This window comes from Pipra filicauda, unplaced genomic scaffold, assembly GCF_003945595.2.
Source record: "Pipra filicauda isolate LSUMZ 115617 unplaced genomic scaffold, ASM394559v2 scaffold6_size6359152_pilon, whole genome shotgun sequence".
NCBI lineage: Eukaryota > Metazoa > Chordata > Aves > Passeriformes > Pipridae > Pipra > Pipra filicauda.
The window spans coordinates 1,477,925-1,493,546 of NW_024104865.1; the positions used below are offsets into that span (position 1 = coordinate 1,477,925).

General features: G+C 40.7%; 1 protein-coding gene across 2 annotated transcripts; it reads right to left on the reverse strand.

Annotated features, from left to right (window-relative positions):
- Positions 1–8,142: 8,142 nt before the first annotated feature.
- Positions 8,143–15,585, reverse strand: ERH (ERH mRNA splicing and mitosis factor). 2 transcript variants are annotated; one of them, XM_027717048.2, is made up of 4 exons: positions 15,483–15,585; positions 12,400–12,487; positions 11,154–11,274; positions 8,143–8,644 (listed from the first exon to the last, which is right to left on the reverse strand). In XM_027717048.2, exons 1-4 carry the CDS (start codon positions 15,483–15,485, stop codon positions 8,542–8,544), a joined length of 315 nt encoding a protein of 104 aa, XP_027572849.1. In that variant the 5' UTR covers positions 15,486–15,585; the 3' UTR covers positions 8,143–8,541. The 2 variants fall into 2 exon arrangements, with proteins under 2 accessions (XP_027572849.1, XP_039244996.1); XM_039389062.1 differs by lacking the exon at positions 15,483–15,585 and adding an exon at positions 15,057–15,167.
- Between the last annotated feature and the right edge of the window lie 37 nt (positions 15,586–15,622).

Sequence of the window (15,622 nt, forward strand, 5' to 3'; positions counted from 1 at the left end):
CTAATTAGCACTACTTACTTAGGGTGAGTGTCAGTTTTTGATGGAAGGTAGGACGGGAGATATGAGTTAGGTCAGTGCATGTGTGAGGAGGGAAAGGGGGAACTGGACCAAAGTGCTCAGCTGGTATTGGCCTGGGACCTGCATTTTATTCTTACATTACACTACCAAAGGAGAGTCTAGGTGAGTCACATAGGTAGCTTTTTTCAATTTGAATTATGTGCCAAATGCCTTTGAGGGTGGACCTCCATTCTCTCTGCAACTAGATTTAAGTGATGTCTAACTTCTAAAGACAGCATGCCTGGAGGTAGTAATGAATTTTCTACAGGAACGGTTTAAACAGAGAAGCCAGATTTATGGAGCTTAAAATGTTTTGTTTGAAGTGTCTTTGGGGGCAGGTGGAGGCTGATAAAAATTCTACTGGCTGCTATTCCCCTACAAGAGGAATCTGGGCCTCTAAGTGAGCTGCCTATGCATCCTGTACCTAGGGAGAATGGGGTCTGAGGAGTGGGACAGACAGTGGAGCCAGCATGTGAGGAGAGAGCTGCTTAGGTTATACAACATGCTAACAAAATGTTTAGTCCATTAATTATAAGATGGAGGGAGGTACCTATATACCTCCTGGAGCTACAGCTGACCTGATTTGGTGCCGTTCTGCCAAGAAGCAGAGCAATACAGTTTTGTGGTTAAACAGAGCTCCTGCTCTGCTTATTTCAGACAGGCTTTGAGTTCCCTGGAATATCCAAGGCGAGTGTCCTCATTAAGATCAAATACTTGGTTATTCCCATGTGTTTCTTCCTCAAGCTTTCTAGCTGAAGTTATTTCAATTTGTACGAATAACAAATGCTTTTACTTGGAGATGATACAGGCAAGGAATAGAGTGATCAACAAACAATTGTGTTGTAAACACAAAAAACCCCAAATGCAATTTTAGGAGGCATTAAAGGATTTATCTGATTAAGACTGAGATATCATTACCACAGTATGAAAGACTGGTAATCTTCATTTAGAGCTGCAGGTGCAGTTGTTTCATTGAACTAAGTTCAATCAAGGACAAACTTAGACAGGAAAACCTGCAGAAAACTGTCATGATGAGCAGGAAGCAAACATAAAGTGGATAGAAATTGAAATTAAACTTACTTGACCCAGAATCTAGAAGGATACTAATGAGCTGAGAAGTATGTTGTAGAAGAGCATTACAAACCAGGCAAGGAAAGCAGCATTGTTTTGGCACTGGCTAAACTTCTAGAGATTATGAGAATGGAGAAGAAACAATTCTGGATTCGAGAAATGCACTTCTTTGAAGAGAAGACTTGGATGCTGACTCAGCTTGCTACACTCTGGTTAGTGCTTCTACTACATTCCAGTGGAATAGATGAACAAGCTAAGAATCACCTCAGAGACCAAGTTAACGTGCTGAGAGATATTCTCCCTGCCCCCATTTCCTTCCTGCTCAGAACCTGAGAGAAGGCATAACTAAAAATGAAATTTGGAGCAAGATTTATGTCTAGTCCTAGCAGCACTGACTTTCCTCTTTCCCCTGCAAGTACATTACTGGCTACTGCATTAGGATGCCTTTGTCTCCAATGAGATTTGCAGGGGATTGAGGTGGAGGCACAGGTGTGATTGTTTTTCTTCTCCATTGCCACTCGCGGCCCGCTTTTTACTTTCTCCTGGCATTTTGCAACGTCCTTCAGCTTTCCTCAGCAGTACATCAGAGATTCCTGAGGCCTTTTCTCTCTTACACTGATTTTTCTTTTTTAATTTATTGAGGGCTGGAAAGAGGGGGGAGTACGGATGCATCTGGGTGGCAAGTCTGATGACCTCTGGGGACTAAATCTCTGTGACAAGGCATTATTCTCAGAGTCCCATATGAACCTTCATTCATACAAAGAGAGTATCAAAACAGAATCAAATCTGACTGTTCTGCACCCTGCCTTTTTCACTGGGGAGCAGCTGCACTTTCTGTAGCCTAGTGAATACTATTCTTGTGTCACCTAAATCCACTCATGGATACTTGATGGCCTGCCATTTCCAGCATTATTCTAGGTGGCCTGGGGAACACTTCAAGTGCCTGCATGAAACCGGTCAGAGTAGGGACTCAGAGCTTAGATTTCCTTTTTTTCATGATATGGGATGTTTCAATAGTGACTCCAACAGAATGACAGATAATTTAGGTTGGAACAAAGCTCCAGAAGTCATCTAGTCAAATCCTACTCAGGGTGGGTCTAACCAGATCAGAGTGCTCAGTGCTGTGTCCAGTCAGCTCTTGAACATCTCCAAGGATGGATATTTCCCAGACTCTCAGAGCAAGAGGCTTGTGTTCAGTGTGTGTGAAACCCAATCCCCTAGGTAACTAAGAAGATAATAAATTGAATTTAGGAGCCTGTTTCCTGCACAGTTAATGAAGCAATGCAGAAGCAGGAATTAAATACACTAGATGGAAGCACAGGTGCACTAGGGATCTGGGCTGTATAACTGCTGTATTTAGTCAGTGGTAGAGTCCAGAAACACAGCCGCTAAGTACACAGCCAAATTTTTCACTTCTCTGGGCCTTGTTGACTTACCTGACACAAACACAAGGCATGCAGAAACTACAGAGTTCCAGAAGCTGTGTCTGTGTCACTGATGGCTGATGCTAAGGCAACAGTCCATAGTAACAGTCTTAGTTGGGAGGACTGTGGAGACACTGCAAGAGGTACAGCAGCAGATCAACTAGGGTGTGTACAGAATTGCTAACAAAACCCTTGCTAATGCTCCACCAGGAAGGCATATGCAGCATGCAAGTTTTACTTGCATGTCATTGCAAACTCAGCATAAATAGTTGAAATAAAACCTATGAATTGGACCTGTGCCCAGACTTCATCCAGATAAACTGTCCCTACAGAGATAGTTCAGATTACAGAAAACTAATTGCTAGAATCCAATGTTTTTCTGTAACAAATCCAGACAGGTCTTACTTTACCTTTAATCCCTTTCAGACACAGTGAGGAAGAAGCATTTATTAATAGGTGAGAATAGAGAGCTGCCTTGCTCTACGCAAACCCAAACACCTCCATTCAGTGAATTTTAGTGGCAGATTAATTCCCTTGCTATTGCCATGAATGGTACATTATATTTGACCAACACTAAGTAACATTATAGCAGACAATACATTCAGTGTAGAAAACTTGAGAGAATCGACTAATATGACAGGTGTAAAAAAATTTTCTATTTCAACAGATTTACTCTTGCAGTTTATGTATAGCTAGTACAAGTTATTTATCATTTTACCTTGAGGCAAATGCTGAAGTCAACACTTCTGGACTTCAGAGGCAAGTGGGTACCTAAGGCAAGTTGCTCAGATGCTCAGTGAGCCTGAGAAAGATGCTGAGAATCTCCAGCCTCATCCATAGCCTGTCTCATGCTGGAGAATTGCTAAATTATGCTACCTGATCCCCCAAATACTCCCCGCCCCCCCAACTTATGATAATGGTAAAGCAATTTGTTTCAGTGCTCACCAGGGTCTAGAAGACACTTAAGAGCTTCATAGCAGTCAAAAGCAGGAGCTTGAAATTACTCTGTACTTGTAACCCAGCTACCCTCGATTTTACTGTTTATTACCGTTCTTGATGGATTGTTTGAGTTTTCAATGTAGCTGAGTTTTAGTACAATAAGGCCCTTACTCAGTGGGGATTGCAAATGTATGTAACTGTTTATATACTCTAAAGCAAAGCAGCTGGAGCAGCACATCACAAACTAGCACAAATTGCTTGGCATACTGTAATGGGATTACAACCAGCAAATTTGCAACTTTCTTATGCTTTTCTAATGCAAGTGAAAAATCTAGTGGTTCTTTCAACCTAAAAAATACTGTGGGTAGTCAAGTCTCCTTTTGCTGTAACAGGTTTATTAGTTACTAACAAAGACGAGAAGGTGGTCTTGCTACTACTTAGCTTTTCTCCCCTGTACATGACAACAGTGTTAAACACAAGAGCCAACTGATCTAACAATGGAGATGCTGCTACTTTCCCGCCCTGCTTATGATGCATCGTGACGGATGTCAAGATTTTGGTCTATTTTAAAAGAACATGATCATAGAAATAGCAGTTGTCCTAGTTAGAACAGCTGGGACCAGTTCATCACTGTATGGGTGTAACCCAAAACTGTGTATTCTATAGCCTTCCATGCCGTTCCCCAGAAACTTATCAATAGACCATTTACACCCTCTGCCCAGAGCAGCCTGACTCCTCAGGCTATAAACTGGGTGTTAAGAGGCCTGCGAGATAGGAGGGTGCCTCCTGTCCTCACACCGGTTGTGGAACTCCCCACCCTGAAGGAGGTACTGGGCATTCCTGCCTGAACTGGAGGATATATAATCTTGGAGTCTTGGGACTTTTTTAATCACTCGTGGGATCCAGAGGAAGACTGCAGACCACCACTCTCAACCAGACTGCAACCACCACTCTTGACCAGACTGCAACAGCGCTCTCACCAGCAGGTTTTCCCCTCTCCTTTTACTTTGGACTCAGGGGGCCCAACAAACACCACTCTGTTCATGCCCCAGGGTGCTGGGTTATACATTTGGGTTTTGTGGGTTAAAAACAACTGTTTGTCTGTATAATCGTATTTATTGTATTATTTTATTAAATTGTTATTCTGACTTATAATCTCTCCTTTGAGTTGAGTTCATTTCCCCTGCTGGTTTACCTTTAAACCAGCACAGCAGTAGACAAGTATTTTAACTACCTAGCTTATTTCACCATCAAAGCAGGAATACTAACTCACTTTTGCTTTTCACAATTCCCCTTCAGCATACTGACTACAGAGGCTGCAGAAAGGGATTCCTGTAAGAGAGAGATCCTGTTATTATTGTGGTGTCAAACAGAATTCAGATTCTAATCTTAGTGAGGTTACTCCCTGATCCAGTGCATTACTGACTGGCAGAAGCATGCAGTGGTAGATAAACTGGTCCCTGATATATATCCACCAATTAATCTACCATGCTTGCTTGTTCTCAAAATCTCAGGTTGTTTTTTGGTTTTTAAGTGACCAGCTACTCTGCTTGTCAGTGCTGATTGGCAGTCCTGTTCTCCCCTTCCCCACAACACCCAGTGTCTCTTTTGTACATAGTATGAAGTACCATTATGCCTTTCAACAGCAGGGAACTGCTAGATCAGCTCAGCCATCACACAGAACTTCACCCTACTTAGTGAACAGCCATGCCAAGAAATTAGTTGTACTGGTCCAGTCATGCATCAACTTGAAATCCATAACAGGCAGTCCAGAGACTGTGGAAGGACTTCTCTATTCCATGATAAGCAAAGAAGCAGCATGGTTCCTGGCTTCACAAGACAAGCAGAAGTCAGGCAAGCACCTCTGCACTCCTGGCAAATGGATGAGGGCTCATACATCTCCTTGGCCTGAGGCTAGGCTTGCTTAATGAACTTGCTTTTAATATGAAGTATTTCCACACTTGGAAATACTAGGTCTCTGGATTCCATTCTTTATCCCTGTTTTACAATACCATACCACTCTCCTACAGAAACAGCCAATATAATTTCCTTTATCATTTACTCCCACACTGTAGCAGGCATGACCAGCACTGCTACTTGTGCCTATCCTTACGCAAGAAACACCAGACCATTTGCTGCAGGCAAAGCACGCATGGGATGGCAGATTCTTTTCTGACATACTTTCTGTAATCATGCCATTTTTTATGGCTTTACTTGTAAAATGCTGCTGCTGAGCCTCACTTTTAAAGCAGCTGAACTTGGGAAAATGATCAATATCAAATATCAAAGTGCTGTCTGATGCCTCTGAGGAGAGGTGAAACTGCAAAAAGTAGTAAATGCCCTCCTGTCATCCTTTACTCAGTAGGAGCCAAGAAGCAAACTGGAGAGTCATTTTTCACCTGGCCTGTTAGAGCAGACTACCTTACTAGAGTGCCAGCCTACTGGCATGTAATAAGTTTCCAAGGGTTCATAAGCCTCTTCACTGTATTTCTGAAGGCAGTGATTAGTTGGAGACAACTTTCCAGATTCTTCTTTCTAGCTAGTTGCACATCAGGTAGATGCTGCAGCATTTTTTTCTTCCTTTCACTGTATTTGGTCAGCTGCTCAGTAAAGCAACAAATCCCGTTGTTTCATGAATAGTTTATCAAGTAAAGCACAACTCTAAAGGACTGTGGAGAACATCAGCTGAAGAACTATGTACTACAGAGTTTTAACTAGTAGCTTATTTCAGAAAAGAAAAAAAGCCTTGTAGCTGGGTGACAAGGGGGAAAAGAGGTGATGCCCAAGTGCCTTGTCTTAAAGTAGCCTACAGACTGTACTTTTTTATCAGCAGAAGGCCAAGTCTGGCTCCAGAGGTATAAAAGGAACATTTACTTGCATTTTCCAATTCTGTGAAAACTTCAGTTTCACAGAGATGACCACAGAACTTTGCTAAAAAAAAACTAAGTGAATTAACCTTGAAGTTAAAGTTTGCTTACCACCTTCTACTTTTCAAAAGACTAAAAAACATACCTTCACAAAGTCCCTTTCAAAAAGCAAAAAGGCTTATTACCACTTGCTTTGAAGTTCCTTCTTCCTATTTTCTGCTCTAACACAAGAAATTCATATTTTATACTTGTTTACTGGTCTTAGTTTGCAGTTACTATACTAGAGCCAAAATCAAGGAAGATATTTTTTAATCAGACCGAATTTAGAATACCTTTGAAGGAAGAGCTATGTTATGTTCCAATTCCTGATTACTAGGGATTCAGCATGCTCCTTGCACATTTCACAATAAGGAAAGAGCCCAAATTGCTGCTTTTCCTTGAACTGAAAACAAGTTCACAAAATGAGGAAAATATTAAATCACTATTTTAAATGTGATAGGTACTGTCAAGGAATGTTTATTTGGCTTAAAGACTGCAAAATTTAGCACCTTGAATAATCCAGCATGAGAATATTGGAATTTTTACCAAAAAAAAAAAAAAAAAAATGAAGTTAACCTCGAACATGCTAGGAAAGACACGTTATTCTACTATGTGCTATCCAGGAGGATAAACTATACAAGCTGTTTAAATAACATTGCTTATATTAAACCAGATTGTTATTAGAGGGGCATTAGTGAATCTTTTAAGTATTACTTACTGTGTCAAGCTGGATATAAAACTTCCATGCCAAAGTATTTATAGATTTAAGTAACCATTGATGGATTAATATACTTCTGACTTACTAGATTTTGAAAATCACTATTATAAAGGAAGCATGTTTTGATGTTAGCAGATTGAATTTATTCCTGGTCACTATAATTCTACAGCTAGTAGGTCTAATCTTCAACCTGTATTTGTGTTGACAGAAAAGTTTAACACCCTCTCCTGAGTATCTTTCTAAGAACTTGTGTCTCTTCAATAATTCAATTCCCAGCCTTCAGCAGCTATTACTTACCACTTAAATGAAGCTATTTTCATGAAAGCTTATTATAGACAGTCAATTTGACCTCAGATTCTTTTAAGCCAGTGCATTTGCTGTGAGATCCATCAGAAACTACTGATGTGTATTAGGAAGTGAAGTGCATTGGAGAGAATTGCATTCCTGTGTCAATCCTGGAACTGCTCTTGGTTGAGTATACATGTACAGTCTGTGACTCAAATATGTACCTATAGCAGGCTAACTCTGAACTAACACAAAGGAACAAAGTACCAATCCAGCCTTGCTTTTCTACCTGCTCTAATTTTTGGTCTAATGAGTCCTTCAGTCCAAACCTGTTCCGTACAGCAAAATTACAAAGACGTTAGCGTTCAAGAGAGACAGGGGCAGATACAATTTTTCAGTGTGTGTAAACAGTTAAATCCTTACCCTTTATCAGGGGAAAGTTGTGAGTAGACTAATTCTGTGATGTGATACATTCAGCCTGCTCTTATCCATCACCTATCCCAGAGCAGACACACTTGAATACAAATGCCTCATATAAAGATCAAGTATAGAGTGCAAGAGGGTTGCTGTGTTTCCCAAAGATCCCCAGGGAAGACAGTACCAAGACTAGGCCAGAATTTGGGCTGTTCTGTAATACAGCAAACAACTGTTGGTTCAGTCCACATGACCTTTCAAGCCCTATTCCTCAGATAACAGGGAAAAAAGATTTGTGTTTTTCGACAAAATCCATAAAATTCAGCACTCAAATTTAACCAAAGGGTAGTTTTATTTCCCATTAGGACCATCTCAAGGATGTAACTGAATGTTGGAAAGCCCACAGAAGGGCAAATACAGCAAATGTGGTGAAGTACAATGTGAACAGCCCCAAGGGTTCAAATAAAGTAGGACCATTAGCTAACTGGAGGAAAAAAACCCAAATTAAATCTCCGCAGAAGATGTTGTACTTTCTTCTCCATTTATACTGAAAAAAAAAAGACAAATCCAACAAAATCCTTGTATCTCTAGCAATACATTCAGTCCTGACTAAAGAGTTTATCAAGATGGCAACAGGATGACTATAATACAAAACGTTCACTACTACACTCTGTACACACCTGTTGTCCAAGCCCTCCCCCAAACCCATGTGATGATGGTGCCCCCATTATTTGCTTGCTTGCTGGGCCTGCCTGCGAAGGAGGACGTAGATCTTCTCCTTTATCCAGTCTTTGTTGTACGGTTGGTATGTCTGAGTGTCAGCACGGTAACTAGAAAGAAAAAAAGAATGAATGTTAATCTGCCCTGCAGTACATTTACCAGAAGAACTTCACAAACAATTAAGTGTCCTCAAGTGCATGAAGCAGAAAGTTGTGTACAGATCATAAGTAATATCAGAAGTAGATGGGAATTGCCACTTATCAAATGGATTTATCCTGTTCCCTAAAAATGTTATGCAGCAGATCAGTCTGACCCTGAAATAAAACTGGATGTTCCAAGGATTATCGAGTGACTGGATCACAGTGTGTTCACATTTTAATTCATGAATACAATTACTTATGGGAGACAACTAATGGAGAATCTTAGTATTCTAGAGCTCAGAATGAAGAATAGTTCCACCAGGGAATGACTGAATTTGTCTTAAGGAGCCAAACACTTCTTCTACACTTCTTTATTAAGTTTTCAAGTGTTCAACTTTTGTCTGGAATTTCCTGAAAATTTATAAACTCAAAATTTTCCAGGAGCAAAGGTAGACTCAGAGATGGATGACAAAGGATTCCTGCCAGTTGGCAGTGAGGACAGGCTTGCATCTAACAAGGACACTTCATAAAAAGCAAACTGAAAACAAAAACCCACGTGTCTTCTTTGCTGCTCAGGGATAGTTGATAAAAGGAGTTTCCTAGCAAGACTAGCAGGGGCCAGAGAATTCAGTTACCCAGGACACTGCCGAATCGAAGCAGAATGAGACTGAAAAATGAAAGCAAATTGCCTGAAATTGCATCTGTGTAGATTCATGCCTTTCTTTCTCCCTCATTCATTAAAGTTTAATATTTTGTTCATGAAGATGGTACTTTCAGTGAATGCTTCAAGAAACTACTAAAATCCTGATCAGTCTTTAAATCTTGGTACACATATTTCTGACCAGGTAAGAAAGGTGAGATGGTCATTGGTAAGAACCTGAATAAAAATCTGAAGTTAACTCAATCCAAAACAATTTACAGTTCTTACCTAAGGAAAACACCGTAAGCACACTGTTATTTAAACCTCAGCATGAGGTTCAAGGCCAAAGAGTTTATGTTGATAGAGCAGTAGTTCTCGTGCAGTACAAGAAATGTTAGTTTCAGGAAAACTATCCCCCACCCCCAAATCCACTCACAATGCTACACCACAAGATCAGACAGCAAGTCCTTCAGGAATCTCCATGAACACAGGACATGTCTGATACACCTCGTGCTAAGTATGCCATCTGGTGGAAAACTAAAAGCTGAAGTAGAATTTGGCACGACACTGAGTTTAGGAGCCTAATTAACAAAGGCACAAGACTGTACTAGAAAACAGTTGCTACCTCCTAAAGCAACTGGCGAGCTTTAGTCTGTTAGATAAACTGTGGTTTTCAAAACCTGCATCAGCCCAGCAATATGACACTTGAAAATCAAAGGTGGCAGAATGTCTAGGGTCAAACTAACTGCAGAACCTGTAAGCCCATTTTATTCTACTCAAATCTTTAGCAAATGGCATTTGTAATAAGTCATTATCAGTAAGAAATTTTGTACTGTACATGAGAATACAAAGGAAAACAATCCAATGCTCAGTTTTTTTAAATAAATTATTATTTTAAACTGGAATTAACTGGCAAAGTGTTCACTGTGCAGCTAGACAAGTACTTGCACCAGGATTTCAGCCACAGCAGTACAGCTGCAGGAATGTCTATACTAGAAACTCACGGGCTTAAAAATGTTCTGGAATTTTGAGATTCAAAAGCCTAATACTGTGTCTTTTGTTACTTGCATATGAGATTTGTTTCCTTATTCCTACGGAATTTCTACAAAGTTGATACCACTGTCATACCATACCATTACCTTGAAATTTATGGTATGGAAAGTACTCAACCTAACACTAAGTTTTGTTCTGGACAGTGAAATTTAACATTTGATTTCACAGTGCAGTCAGAATGGAAAGTACTCAAGACCATCTTTGCTTGCCCACAACTCCGACACACAAATGAGAACTGGAGATAATGTTTTCACGAGAGCATGTAAACAATTAGCTGGGCTCTCTAGAGGATTCATCTGTTCCTCGGTCACTTCATTAGCATTTACAGAAACTTCCATCTTGCTGTATCGTGCTCAAAATAAACAGTTGGCTGTATTGCACTTCTGTAGACTTCTACCGTACCACTAGTACTGCTCTCAGCTGGAAAAAGTTCTGTAACTATTCTGCCTCCTTAGGAATCGGACCAACAGCACAAAGGCACATACAGCCCCAATTTAAACAGATTCTAGCAGTAATAAAATAAGCAGCTGTATTAAACTGTTGGATTTCAGTATCTGAAATGCTGTAAGCTTCAATGTGACTAAAATCCAACTGGAATTGTCATTTTCTAAGCCTTCCTTAGAGATTTCAATGCAGATAATTGGAGCGGACAACATGTTATGGCAGCTACAATACTGTTGCACTACAGTTATTGCAAAAAACACTCAAATAAAACATGTAAGAGTTTAGAGGGAAGACTTGTGACTTCCCTGAGTCAGTGAAATGGATTTATACAACTGAACTTACACAAGACAGCTGAGGTCTGCCAAGTCATCAATGAAGTCAAACAATTGGCTGATATCGTATGTAATGGATGGACTGTTGGGATTCATTCTCTTCAGATGCTCTTCATACATTTTACAGACTCCTACAGAGAGACAAGTTTAACAATGCAATGTTAAAAACTGTATTTGCTGAAACTTCTTCAGCTATTGATCCACAAATATAAGGAAAGTTTAGAGATGAATACCATAAAAACAGAGAGACAGTCAAGATTTTGCAGAGTTGAAATTCTTTTGTTCTAGCTATTTGCATAGAAACATAATACTATAAAATCAGGTAAGATGCATGGAAAGAAGAATTTTCGTCATGTAGAGGAGAAAGTTTCAGCTCTATCAAATATATACCTTTCCATGCAGTAAGCTCCAGTGGACACCTAGCACTCCTAATAATTTTAAGATGGCAATTACAACATATATTTCTACTGTACAAAACACCTGAGAAATAGAACTCATAAGAATGATCATTATTCATCACAGAGTCAGACAGGGCTACTGAGGTAAGACTGACAGCACAAACCTAAATAGTTTAATTAATTTAAATCAGTTTTATTTATTTAAGCTAGCCCACAAATAGTTCAGATACATTTGAGAAGAATGTAATATTAAAGTGAGCATAGAGGCTTTACACAGTCTTTAATTATGCTTTTGTTTGCCTCGCAAAACTTCCTGGAACATTAATGTTAAGTGAACTACAGCTCTAGTATGTCAATCTTCTTTCCAAGCTCATTAGGTGACTCAAAGTCTCACAGGATCTTTACTCTGGCACATACACCAAGAGGCTGTAAGTTATGTATCAACTGCACACAATCTTTTATTTAATATATTATATCCAGTAGTAATCTTTCCTTTACAGTGCTACCACAAAGATTAGTGAGAATTAGGTGCTGATCCTGCAATAAAATGAACTGAAGCAAGTCTGCTGCATGGCTCCGCCAAGAATATTGCATACTCTCCCAAACTGAATGTGACTTCATCTAGTTAAATTAAAAACAAATATTTAAGATTAAAAGAAAGTTTTAGGAACAAATAACAACTAGTTGTTCATTTGCTAGAACATTAGCAAACTAAAAGCATGAGACACTTTTTCAAATTTTTTTTTGTGAATTACCTTTGAAAAACATGAGCAATTTATTTTCTTACTGAGTAAGTTTGACAGTATGTCAAAAATGGTAGTTAAAAACTGGTGTTTAAAACCCCATGTCTTCACCCACCTTCCATGCACTCATTCACCGATTCATAATCAGCGTATGTTCTGCCTTCTGGCCTCTTGGTAGGCTGGACAAGTAGAATTGTGTGAGACTGGAAAACAAAACAAACATCAAGAAAACAGGTTACTTGCACAATTTGAATGATTTGTGTTTGATTCAAGTAATTTATCTGAAGGAAGCACCAAAAAGCAGCATAATATTAAAATAGTGAAGTAGCAATCAAGGACACATTTTCCAAATAGCATTTACTATTCATATAAGCTGTGTTAACTTTTGTTTCCAATCAGTCCTATCAATCCTTACAGAATTTTAAAATGTGTAAAATCACCAGTAAAGCAGCTACTGTGTTGAAAAAAGATACCACAGAAATAGTAGTTCCTATCTAGACACAAAAGCAAAGCAATAAAGTCAACGTTTAAAAGCTACGGCATTAGTGCATTTACTTATTTTATTCCAAATGCAAGCTGTTAGTAAGATTTCAAATGCCCCAATCAAAGTGCAAGGAGGGGATTCAACTTAATCACATTGTCAATCTCACCTTTAACAGCAATAGCTATTTTGAGTTATTCATTTAATTTCAAGGGAACACAAATTATATAACAAATCTGCACTTAGTATCCATTTCCTGCAAAACAGATGTACTGGGTTTTCACACTTCAATGAGTTTACTGAAACAGTAATTATGGCACAGAAAACTGTTGTAAATGTTGGAGTCCTTAAGCTTGTTCTTCTGCAGGGAAGACTTAGATGATTGTACATTCCATTATTTCCATAACATTTTTCACTTTGCTACTGCAAGTAATTTGAGCAAAGAGTGAGCAAGAATTTTTCAAGTGTACACAATCTGTGATCTAATTAAAAAGGTGCATAGCATAGAAAGTTTGCAAGCATGCTGCAAAAATGGCCATTTCCAGTGCTGCTAATTGGATCCAACATTTTCAGTGCTAATATAAGAGGTGAGCACACAACTAAGAGGCAACTGCAGAGTGAGACATATTATTTGGCTTAAATTAATCAGCTGCTGACAGAAAAATCCTGAACCATACTTTGGGCATCAGTGAAGACACCAGTTCAGTGTTTATCGCATGCCATGACAGAAAATAGAAATGGCAAATATTAGGATTTACAAGAAATATATAAGAAGAAAACGGGACAAATTCTTGTCCCATGACTGACAGTGTTCTCATCTTTGGAATAAACAGTTTTCAGTTCTTTAAATTCTGTCTCAAATAACACAGCAGTTGCAGAGTCCAAGAAGTCCAGGAAAAAGTTACACGGAGTAAAAGAAGCAGCAAGACTTCTCCCAGTCAGAAGCGGCAAAAGAGGGGAATTGAGAGCTACACACTGTAACAACAAGAATCATACAAAGGAGACTAGATCATTTAAGTCCACTCTCATGTATGCCAGAGGACGCTGGATTTGACAGGAATTCCCCAAGGGGGCTGGTATTTGGCTGTTCCTAGTGCACTGCACTTGAACAGGCTTGTCTTGCCAGGGAGTCCAAGCGATTTTTGCAGCACTATCATTTTAATTAGCTGGTCACTGAGGAGCATTAAATTAATCATATATTCTGAAATTATCCAAATCTTTAGATTGAAAAAAATTAAAAAATCAGTGAGCCAGACATTTAAGCCAGTTCTTTCAGAACTTCACAGTAGAAATTATTTGGGTTTCTGACTTTAAGCTGTTCAACACTTCAGACACTATACAATATCCATATCAGATAGTGGCCTGGAAAATATTAAAATTAATGCCATTGGGACCATCTGTATTGTAGAATTAATGCTTTTCAAACATTTTTTGGGGGATCTTCATGTTACCTTAAGGGGAAAAAAAAAGAAATTGTTTGATTTGATAAAATTGCTGGTCCGGCCCTACCACGTAGGCACAAAAAATGACAAGTTCAGAAGCCTGCTGGAAGTTTCCTCTGACTATTATTACCTGCCCCACTTGCCTAGGTGACACAAAACCAAAACAAGGGAAGATCCATAAACCTTTTTGCATTAGCACCAGGTTATCTGAAAAAGCCCAATATGGACCCTTCCCTGCGTTTTCTTTAAAAGCATAGGTGGACTGGCTGTTAAGAAGGACACGTAATGAGACACCATATGTTTATATTATACCAATTCTGAACTTCTAGAGAGAACTTTACAAATTGCTCTTGTTACTCAAGGCAGAACCCTGTAAAATTGGTTAAGACAGGGCCGACAGCCAAACCAGAAGGACTTAAAAGCTAGGCAGCATGTGTGCAAAGAGGCTTCCACCAATTGTAGTCCATTAGACAATAAAGCAAAAAAAAAAAAAAAGGCTCCAAAACAATAAAAAAGGAAGATAAACACGGATTGCAAGGGTAAGATGTGCAGTGATACAACTAGCAGTAGCACACTGCAGACACCTAAATGCCTTTTAGTTCCTTCTGCTAGGCAGAAAAAGTGGTCTAAGGGTCACCCTTCACTCTGGACAACACAGACAGAGCTTGTAGCTGCTCATCCTGGCCCAAGCCAACTGCTTCGATCAAGTGCCAGGCAGATATGGAGCTTCGCTGCAGACCTAGAAGCAACTTCTTCCCGCCGTGAGGCAACAACTTGCTGCAGCGTATCCTAATTCATTAGGTGAAGGCAACAAACCACGATGAGGGAGGCCTTCGAACTTCAGCGTACCGTTCCGACAGCCCACCAACGCACGCTCCCGCCTTTCCCTTCTCCGACCGGAGGGAAGGAGCAGGGACAGCAGCATGGAAAGCGCCAATCAGCCATTTAAGGCAGACTCGCTCGACGAGCGAGACTCGAGGGAAAGAGACGCGCTTCCAGCGGCGCCCTGAGAAAGGGGCCTGAGCTGCCGGGGGGAGGCGGGAGCCCCCAGTCCGCCCCTCCACGAGTGCCTCTGCCGCCTTTGTGCCCCCGCCTCGCCCGGCCCTGCCCCGCCAAAACGTGCTGCCGCCCGCCCGGGCCCGCACCGCCGGCCGCAGCCTTCCCGGCCGCGGCCACCCATGGGAAGGGAAGGGAAGGGAGGGAAGGGGAAGGGAGTACAGCTCATGCGGGCGCGGTGGGCCCCGTCCCGCCCGGCGGGTCCCATCCCGCTCTCACCATGGCGGCTCCGCTCCCTCAGCACTGCCAGGCAGAAGTGGCGCGCGGCGATCCCCCACAGGCCCCCGCGCCCGCCGGAAGCGCCGTCGCGCCAACGGCCGCCACCATAGAGCCGCCCGCGCCAGAGCGCCGCTCGAGCG

Coding starts and splice junctions, on each gene's coding strand:
- ERH (XM_039389062.1), bottom strand. CDS start 15,152: ATGGCTGATTGGCGCTTTCCATGCTGCTGTCCCTGCTCCTTCCCTCCG. Junction 12,488..15,056: donor GTTGGTGGGCTGTCGGAACG/GTACGCTGAAGT, acceptor TTTGTTTTCCAG/TCTCACACAATTCTACTTGT. Junction 11,275..12,399: donor GGTGAATGAGTGCATGGAAG/GTGGGTGAAGAC, acceptor GTCTCTCTGTAG/GAGTCTGTAAAATGTATGAA.